Here is a 10,406-nt window from a genome sequence, read left to right as displayed (position 1 = left end):
CCTCTAAAACAGACAGATGAGCCAGCAAATTACAGAAATATCCTTTATACTGCTTCATTAAAAGCGCTGCTAGTTGTGTCAGTGTCTACAAGGCCCATTGAATAGTGCTTTCCTGAAAGCTCCTGTGCACCACAGGAGGTTGGTGGCACCTTAATTGGGGAGGACAGGCTCGTGGTAATGGCTGTAGCAGAATAACTGGAACGGTATCAAATACATCAGACACGTGGTTTCCATGTGTTTGATGCCATTCCATTCGCTCCGTTCCGGCCCATTATTATGAGCTGTCCTTCCTTCAGCAGCCTCCTGTGCTGTTCCTGAAAGGGACCCTCCTCATTCCTTTATTCATTTAGTTCAAGTAGCTTGCCTACTTGATTCCCTGCAGCTCCTGCGGTTCTTCTATTGATCTTACGCTTTATGTTGAATGAAAACACCAGATTAAATAAAGGCCTTACCTTACCATCTCTATTTCTCTCCCTTCCTCCATCTGTTTCTCTCTCATCTCCCTCTTTGTCTCTGTTTCTCCACTGTCCTGATGAATGATTATTTTTTCTTCCCCCATGTGATTTATGCCTGTGCTGTGGAGTGGAGGGGGATTGATGTGGGGGTTGTGTGCAATGTAGTGCGCTGGGACTGTGAACGCTGTGCACAGCCTGCGGACTGTGAAGGGCGCAGAAAGCCAGCCAGGCCTAGTAGGAATTTAATTGTCAGCCACAAGGGGCATGATTGATAGAGGGCACTCTGTAATTAACACACCACTGTGACTTTCTTTTCTGTGCACACTGCCCAGTGGTGGCTTCGGCCTTGTGTTTGGAAACAGGAATACCTACATGACATTGAAGATGTATTGAGTGTACTCAGGGTTTTCTAGTCTTTGGAATGAGGGATGTGAGGCTTGTTTTTATTTGCTTTGTATTCCAGGCAAAACAGAAATAAAACTCCCAAGGACTCCACTTGGATAGACTTAATTGAGTTGATCATGTGAGACCAGCAGTACACTCACAGTAAATGATTAGCTGTTCTGTTCTCCCTGTGGTAGTGACGTGCAGGGCCTGTATTTTCGCTCTCTGAATTCACTGATTGACTTATGTAGCTTATTGTTTTATATCTAATCTGGAAAATATTTTCATATGCTTTGTAAAAAAACATGCACCGCCTTATACTAACAAACTCATACACACCAAACGCAGTTAACACACACACACTGCATATCATTTGAGTTAGAGTAGCTGTCGAGGTCAGCTTGACCTTAAACATATTTTTTTACAGATGGAGCCGCAGGGAACTGCAGACTACATTGTTCATAAACACAACTCTGGTGCCTGAGCCAAGTAGCTACGCCTTGTAAACAAAGTCTCCCGCCTGACCTGTGCACCTCAGCAGGAAACAAACAACAACATTCCCCTCTCTTCCCCACCCCCTGGATCCATTGCAGAAAATAGCAGTAATGACTCAAACACCCAAAGGCAATGAAAGACTGGCTGGCAAAAAGCCTCCAGCTGCAACATGAGGGGTGCACCCAACCATGTCATATAGATATATAGTGAGGCTTGTGGGAAAATGTGGCAGAGCAGCATATCAGCCACCACTCCAAGACAGGGTGAGGCATTTTTATGCCTGTTTGAAAACAAGTGAAGGTCACAGGGCCAGAGAGATACAGGTAACTGCCAAAATAATGGAAACACTTGAGTAAATGAGGGATACAGAGTATATTGAAAGCAGGTGCTTCCACACAGGTGTGGTTCCTGAGTTAATTAAGCAATTAACATCCCATAATGCTTAGGGTCATGTATAAAATGCTGGGCAGGCAATTATTTTGGCTACCATGGCTATGCCTCCATAGGATGACAATTCCCCCATCCGCAGGGCACGAGTGGTCACTGAATGGTTTAATCAGCATGACAATTATGTAAACCATATGCCATGGCTGTCTCTGTCTCTGTCACCAGATCTCAACCCAACTGAACACTTATGGGAGATTCGGGAACAGCGTCTAAGAAAGCGTTTCCACCACCATTAACAATTTCTCATGAAAGAATGGAGTCGCATCCCTCCGATAGAGTTCCAGACTCTTATAGAATCTATGCCAAGGTGCATTAAAGCTGTTCTGGCTCGTGGTGGCCCAACACCCTATTTAGACACTTCATGTTGGTGTTTCCTTTATTTCCAGTTACCTGTATATACCTGGGTCGGTTCACCTTTTGAAAAGTGTAGCTTGGTAAAAATAAACCTTTAATTTCACCTAATTTTAACATTGTCATAAAGAGCACACTTTCAACTTCATAAAAAACATGTCTTCCCATCTCAAAAGCATAAATAAAACAATTACTATAATAAGTGCCTATTAAAGTTCCAAATAAAGTACCAGCTTTGACCATAACAGGGTTGCCGATTTCTTCTTAAATTAGCCATAAATCTCCTTGTGACAGGGGTAATGGACCAAAAAATGTTATTGTTAAAACATTTCTAGCCTGTATCGACCCGCTCAGTTTTCCACCACAAAGCACCAGAAAATGGCCAATAAGATTAGAACCAGCTCACCTCCTTTTACTCATTGATTTGACTATTGGATGTTCAATGTTTGTTTTAAAGGAATAGGTTCACCATATTAAAACGAGAGTTCAGTTCATGTAACAAGGTTGACCTTAAATTGAGGGACAGACATGAATGAATCACTAATCCCATTAAATAAATAATCATCTTCAGAAATGTGTTTGTCAAAGCAACAAAATAACTACAATGATGGGGAAACTTGGAGACATTTTGGAATTAGTGGGTTAAAATCTTCCTGGAACTGACACGTGGGGTGCGTTTGTAAAATCACTCTGGCTCTCTACTCCGATTTCAGAGCACTCTCATCTGAGTGTGCCAGAATGCAGAATAACTGATGAATTTACGAAAGCTCAACACCCGTTGAATTTGGCCGGTGTCAGTAAACGTCGGCAAAGAAGAGTAATTAAATTGTTGCCAGCAGCACAGTTACTGTCACCAACGCTCTTGATACCATGAAAACAGCCTAACCAGCTCTGCTAGGGCGAGTAAAGTGGTCAGAGTGAGGTGTTCTCTCATTTCTGTCTGGAAGTAGCTAGCCAGCTAGCCAACGTTAGCCAGTTAGCCTGGGTGCTTGACTGCCGTTCTGAGGTCAGAATGCTCGGATCAACCTAACTCCTTGGCCAGAGCGTCCAGGGTGCGCTCTGAACGCTCCGAGAGCGAAACACTGAATTTACGAATGGACAATCTGACAACACTCTGAATTTACGAACACCCAGAGAACACTCTGAGCACTCCAGATTGAATTTACGAACACACCCATGGTTGACGGAGGAACATGTCAAAATGCTGAATTTTGGCAGTCTACAGTGTGGTCTAAAGGAGCAGGTTTTCATCAAGGATCTCTCTGTACTTTGCTCCATTCATCTTTCCCTCGATCCTGACTAGTCCCCCAGTCCCTGCTGCTGAAAAACATCCCCACAGCACGATGCTGCCCCCACCATGCTTCACTGTAGGGATGGTGCCAGGTTCCCTCCAGACGTGATGCCTGGCATTCAGGGCAAAAAGTTCAATATTGGTTTCATCAGACCAGAGAAATCCTTTGACCTCATGGCCTTGTTTTTGCTCTGACATGCACTGTCAACTGTGGGACCTTATATAGACAGGTGTGTGCCTTTCGAAATCATGTCCAATCAATTGAATTTACCATAGGTGGACTCCAATCAAGTTGTAGAAACATCTCAAGGATGATCAATGGAAACAGGATGTAACTGAGCTCAATGTCGAGTCTCATAGCAAAGGGTCTGAATACTTATGTAAATACATTATTTCAGTTTTTTTGTTTAAATAAATTTGCAAAAATAAATAAAAAACTGTTTCAGCTTTGTCATTATGGGGTATTGTGTGTAGATTGATGTGGGCCTTAAAACAATAAATCAATTTTAGAATAAGGCTGTACCATAACAAAATATGGAAGAAGGGTAGGGGTCTGAATAGTTTCCGAATGCATATGTATAAACACTACTGATTACTCTTTTATGAATGATCTGGGTACCTTTAAGGCTAAAACAATTAACATGTTTTAATGGATTCAATAGCTTATCTTAAACAACCCCCTAGATTTAATTAGCATAATACAAAAATCCCCATCAAAATCCGTCTGTTTAATCTAGAGTAATGATTTTTTTGCATGGGCTGGGTCTCAATCAACCGCATCCGCCAATGGCAGCCTTCCACATCTGTGGTGAAAGTGGCCAAGCTACAATCGGTGTTTGTCAGACCATGAGACATCCTGAAAAATTGGTCTTCTCACAAAAACATCTGTAGCTTCTGAACGGTTTGGCCTCATCTCTATGGAAAGACTGTGTTCTCCGTTTTTCTCTACGACCCCCACAAGCGTCACGTATTCGTCTGAAGATAGCCCGGTAATGGTTAAATGTTTTTATTGAAGTATATATGGAAGTAGTTTAGTGCTTAAAAAAAGGGGTGAAATATGTGTCAAAAAATGTACATAGTTTCCTGATCTTTCTTATATCTCTCAGATAGGACAGACACTTTAAAACAAACTTCCTTTAGATTGTTTTTTACTAATCTGTTTTTCCATGTATGAATCTGTTATTCAGTGTGTTTCTATTGGCTAATAGTAGTAAGGCCAAATTCAATGTTTCATCAAATATATAGTTTTAATGAATATTGTGAGGAAATTAGATGTAATTATTTAAATAAGCCTGTATTATAACTGTTTGACTCAATTATTGTTAGTGAGGCTGTTTGATACGTTTATGATAGTTAATACTGATGTTTAGCTTGATTCATCTTGTTCAATAACCTGCTTTTAAACTACTATCCAAATGACTTACTTCACACCCTATAGATAATGAATAGAAATACACATAAGAAACATTTCTCCAGCTCCACTGCTTTGTAAAGCCTGGTTTATAAATATGACCTAAACTCTGAACCTTAAAAGCAATATCTCAATTATTATGTATTTTTCAATGTTACTGCCCTTCAAGACTTCCTCCATAACCACTCATATCTGCCAAAATGTCATCTAAATTTGAGAAACAAGCGGCCACACAGCTACTGTACCGTATAACCTGGAGGCTTTGTGTTAAGTTAAAACATCGAGCCGCCTGTTCCGTCACGCTTGTGTGGTTTGAATCCAACCACCAGCCTCTATCAACTGTACTATATAGGAAACGGCCCGGCGCTGTTGCCTCGGCTGTAAGGCCACAGCATTACCGCATGATTTGTGATGTGGCGATTTCAATCCCAGTCTGACAAAACTATGAAGAAATATGCCTCTTCACTGGAAATGCTAAACTTGACTCATGAGTCACAATAAGGTCTCATACCAATGTGTTATGCAAACTATTATATGACAACCTGCCAAGGGGTCTCCCATTTCTAAGAGGAATAATAGGGCCACACTGGACTAGAAGTGGCTTGTCGTAATAGCTACATTGCGTATATCTGCCATAATCAGGGTTATGTTAGATATACGCAAACATATGTTTTATAACTACGCTAACTTATAGCATCAATATGAATAAAATGCTTAAAGTTTGGCTTTTGCCCAGGTTTAAAAGTCATGCAAGTGTAAGAATGGATGTCAATCATTGCATGTCAAGTCCTAAAGGATAGGCTTAAAATAGTGTTCAATTTAGAGTTTTAAAATGTAGAAAATTACCAATTTAAAGGATTGTAATAGATTTTATTGGCAAAAATAACAAACCACAAAAAAACACAATTCAACCAACAAACACTATAATAACAAAAATGGTTGTTTTCAGCCACTGTCATTGAGTTAGTAAGTGGTTCCAATGTGATAGCTAAAGGTAAACTCAAGCCACATACCTGATAAATCTGTAAACAGCTATGTCATAAGATCTCAAAGTAGTATGCTAACACTTCTGAACAATTGTATTGGTAGTCTTTAATAATTCATTATTCCACATCCCTTGAGCCCGGAGTGGATTTTGGTTTATAAAATACCTTTACTTTCAGCTTTCACTTCTTGCACTGAAGTCTAGATAAAGCAAAAATGCAGATCACTCCCACAAAAAAAAAAAAAAACTTGTTGGGTCAGACAAAAATACATTGTGGATCTTGCTGTTTAACAAAACACTCAGAAAACCTGGAACATTCCCAGGACATTAGCGAACATTCCCATTAAGTTTAAGTGGTTTATCGAACATTAGGATAACATCCCAAAAACATTCAAATAATGTTTTTCAGAAAATGTTTTAAATGAAATGTCCTCCAAACATTCCTTAAAAACTCTTGTGCACAAAAGCTGTAACAACCACCACAGAACATTCCCCTACGGTTCTTATTAGGTTTCCAGGTAATGTAATAATGGTGTTCTGGGAACGACACCAAAAGGCACCAAATTGGTGGAACGACCCAGAACATCCCGTTTCATGAACACCATGTTGTGCTTTTGCAGGCTAGGGGTGGTTAGTCGAGGAGTAAATGATGGTAAATAAACCAAAATGGTATACAAGTTGAAACAGCTGGCACTATATCCATTTAATATATAATTGTTTTTTTTCTGTAATCAGATTAAAATAGTGATTTAAAATCATTGCATAGTGGAAAAGTAAGTCTAAGCCTTATTTATGGATTTAGCAGACAAATGTAATTCAATAAATACCTTCAATATTTAAGCAACTCTAGATCTGAAAACAAAGTGTATGTATATATGAACAGCATGACATTGTTCAAAATTATGAGACGGAATACATAGTACCATGGTTAGTAAAAGCCCCTGTTCTATTTAACCCATACATGTCAATCATAACCACAAGTAAAACAAAAAAAAAAGCTATATAGCAAATGTCAAACACCAAGGCCCTAATCACAATTTTGAGTAATGTTCAATACAGTCTGAATATGGCACAATTCCTCTAGAAGAAAGGCTTTAAGAGCAAACAAACAAGTACAAACCGGATCAGTCAATAACAAGTCGATGAAGCCTCTAAGGTTTTTCAAAGTGTTGTGTCTGGGGGGTTCGTTTTAAATTGTTCATTGATCTATGATCAGAGTGAAAAGGCCACTCAGTTGTATAATGCCATACTTATCTGACACCAGGAGTAAGTTATTTGAGCAGCTTACATTAAATAATTGGTTTAAATGATTATAAATTACACCATTCGTATTCAAGGGCAACCTGACCTCTGCAGATAGAACAGGTTCAGACACAGTAATGATCACTTAAATAAGGTTACTGTACAATAAATAAACATTAAGATGAACTTGATCTCATGTGAGGATGTGTGAGTGTACAGTAAATGTACAGTACCAGTCAAAAGTTTGGACACACCTACTCATTCAAGGGTTTTTCTTCATGTTTTACATTGTAGAATTATAGTGAAGACATCCCAACTATAAAGAAATAACACATATAGAATCATGCAGTAAGCAAAAAAAAGTGTTAAACAAACCAAATAAATGTTATAACAGATTCTTCAAAGTAGCCACACATTGCCTTGACGATCGCTTTACGCACTCTGGCATTCTCTCAACCAGCTTCAAGAGGTAGTCACCTGGAATGCATTTCAATTAACAGGTGTGCCTTGTTAAGTTAATTTATCAAATTTCTTTCCTTCTTAATCTGTTTGAGCCAATCAGTTGTGTTGTGACAAGGTATGGGTGGTATACAGAAGATAGCCATATTTGGTAAAAGATCTTGCCAAGAACAGCTCAAATAAGCAAAGAGAAATGACAGTCCATCATTACTTTAAGACATGAAGGTCAGTCAATCCAGAAGATTAAGAACTTTGAAAGTTTCTTCAAGCGCAGTCGCAAAAACCATTAAGCGCCATGATGAAACTGGCTCTCATGAGGACCACCACAGGAAAGGAAGACCCAGAGTTACCTCTGTTGCAGAGGATAAGTTCATTAGTTACCAGCCTCAGAAATTGCAGCCCAAATAAATGCTTCAGAGTTCAAGTAACAGACATCTCAACAACTGTTCAAAGGAGACTGCGTGAATCAGGCCTTCATGGTCGAAGTGATGCAGAGAAACCAGTACTAAAGGACACCAATAAAAATAAGACACTTGCTTAGGCCAAGAAACACGAGCAATGGACATTATACCGTTGGAAATCGGTTCTTTGGTCTGATGAGTCCAAATTTGAGATTCTTGATTCCAACCACTGTGTCTTTGTGTGACGCATAGTAGGTGAACGGATGATCTCCACATGTGTGGTTCCCACCATGAGGCATGGAGGAGGTGGTGTGATGGTCTGGGTGTGGTTTGCTGGTGACACTGTGTGATTTATTTAGAATTCAAGGCACACTTAACCAGCATGGCTACCACAGCATTCTGCAGCGATACACCATCCCATCTGGTTTGCACTTAGTGAGACTATCATTTGTTCTTCAACAGGACAATGAACCAACACACCTCCAGGCTGTGTAAGCGCTATTTGACCAAGAAGGAGAGTGATGAGTGCTGCATCAGATGACCTGGTCTCCACAATCACCTGACCTCAACCAAATTGAGATGGTTTGGGATGAGTTGGACCGCAGATTGAAGGAAAAGCAGCCAACAAGTGCTCAGCATATGTGGGAACTCCTTCAAGACTGTTGGAAAAGCATTCCAGGTGAAGCTGGTTGAGAGAATGCCAAGTGTGTGCAAAGCTGTCATCAAGGCGAAGGGTGGCTACTTTGAAGAATCTAAAATATTTGTTTAAATACTTGTTTGGTTACGAAATGAAATGATTTCATACGTGTTATTTCATAGTTTGATGTCTTCACTATTATTCTACAATGTTGAAAATAGTAAAAATAAAGAAAAACCCTTGAATGAGTAGGTGTGTCCAAACTTTTGACTGGTACGTTTTTTTTTGTTGCCTTAAAATGTAATAGTCTTACAAACTTATTGAGGAAAAATAAAAACTCTATCCCATTCCAAATCACAGAGGTGTTTGGCACGAACCACTATGCACTAAGGCAGGTCGGGTGAAGTCAGATGGACATGGGTCAGTCCTGGGGTCAAGAGGGAGTGATACCCAGCCTTTGGCTTCCTGCTCTACTACTCTTCTGTTTGTCGTATTTGACCGACACGATGAGGAAGACCAGCAGGGTAACACACTGGATCCCAGCTAGCAGGAAGAAGTAGTAGTTGAGCTGGGAGTCATTGATGTTACCTGGAAAGAGGGATGGAGAGAGGGAGGTGGTAGGAACAGTGCCATTGTTATGACAGAATTCAAGTGCAACACCTCAGAAAGAGACACCACAAGAAGCTGTAGGGAGGAAGAGATGGGTCAAAATAAAGAGGCATATAGAAATGATTAGAAAGAAAGGGTAAAAAAAAAAAAGACAAACAGCAGTGGTTGATGCATCCTGCAGAGAGGGATGGGAGCATGACACCAACATCACAAAGCAGCATTCCACATTAAAGGGATACATACAACTGTTCATTCGCATAACCTGGCAATGTCACATGGCAATGACATTTGCTTTGTCTCCATGTTTAGCTCGTACTTTTAAGAGAAATTAAATCTGTCTGAAGTGGCTTATGCTTGAGAGAAAAAAGACAGCTCTCTCAGTGCAGCTGGAAGCCATTTGTCTTATTACTATGAGATGCTTAACGCAGTTTGACCCCACACTTCAATGATCATATGAATGGCATTATTGATTATCTGGGATTGAAGCATGAGAAAATAACAGCACATTCTGGACCCTCAGCTGTGAGGACAGGCAAGGAGTCTCAATACTATGAAAGGATTGTTTGTTTCCTTGGGGGAACGGATTCAACAACAAGGCGTAAAAACACAATGATGCGCACTTAATTGTTTGCCTTCATTCTGGCTTAGCGGGATTGAAATGATGAGTTTGTGTGTCTCACGCTTGATATGGATTGGAGATACTGGCATCGTATGTCATAGAAAAGCTATTTGACCGTTTACAGTACAAACATCATCTCCTTAACAAAGACCCGCACTAGAACAACTCCGTAACCTTAAGTCATATCCCCACCTTATAATCTATAATACTGTACTGTGAAAAAAACCTATTCAAACTGTCCATAATTACCCTTCTGTCTTCATGAGATATAAAATTGTCACCCTCCTTTCTCAGCTAACATCACCAGTCTCCGCAGTGCATTGTTACGAACAAGCCTCTTTCTGAGGTTTATGCTTGCACCCAGCTATTGCCGTCTACTTCTGAATGCTGGCACTGCTGATTGGAGTGGTTGTCCCTATTCATCAAACAAACACTGAAGGGCAATTCTAAACAAAATCTAGCCGCTCCCCCCCATACAGTTTCACATGAAGGGAAAAGCCGACAGCTGCACTAAATCAATGATTTTGCAAACTAAAACAGTGCTTTGTCTGACAATTGTGTTGGCGTTAGAGAAGCCTTCCACCCCTGGCCATGTTAAGCAGTGGTTTACTGGCCTTAAT

General features: G+C 40.1%; 1 protein-coding gene across 1 annotated transcript in view; it reads right to left on the bottom strand.

Moving 5' to 3' along the window:
• Positions 1-8,587: 8,587 nt before the first annotated feature.
• The window catches only part of slc15a4 (solute carrier family 15 member 4), a 39,790-nt gene continuing 37,971 nt past the window's right edge, over positions 8,588-10,406 (bottom strand). Inside the window, exon 9 of the mRNA XM_039013406.1 lies at positions 8,588-9,146. Within this exon, the coding sequence (XP_038869334.1) occupies positions 8,992-9,146 (155 nt within the window). The 3' untranslated portion in view covers positions 8,588-8,991. The remainder of the gene's footprint in view (positions 9,147-10,406) is intronic.

Source organism: Salvelinus namaycush, chromosome 18 (genome assembly GCF_016432855.1).
Source record: "Salvelinus namaycush isolate Seneca chromosome 18, SaNama_1.0, whole genome shotgun sequence".
In the NCBI taxonomy this organism is placed as follows: domain Eukaryota; kingdom Metazoa; phylum Chordata; class Actinopteri; order Salmoniformes; family Salmonidae; genus Salvelinus; species Salvelinus namaycush.
Note: the sequence above shows the minus strand (reverse complement) of the source record. Positions and strands in the feature narration are given on the sequence as shown.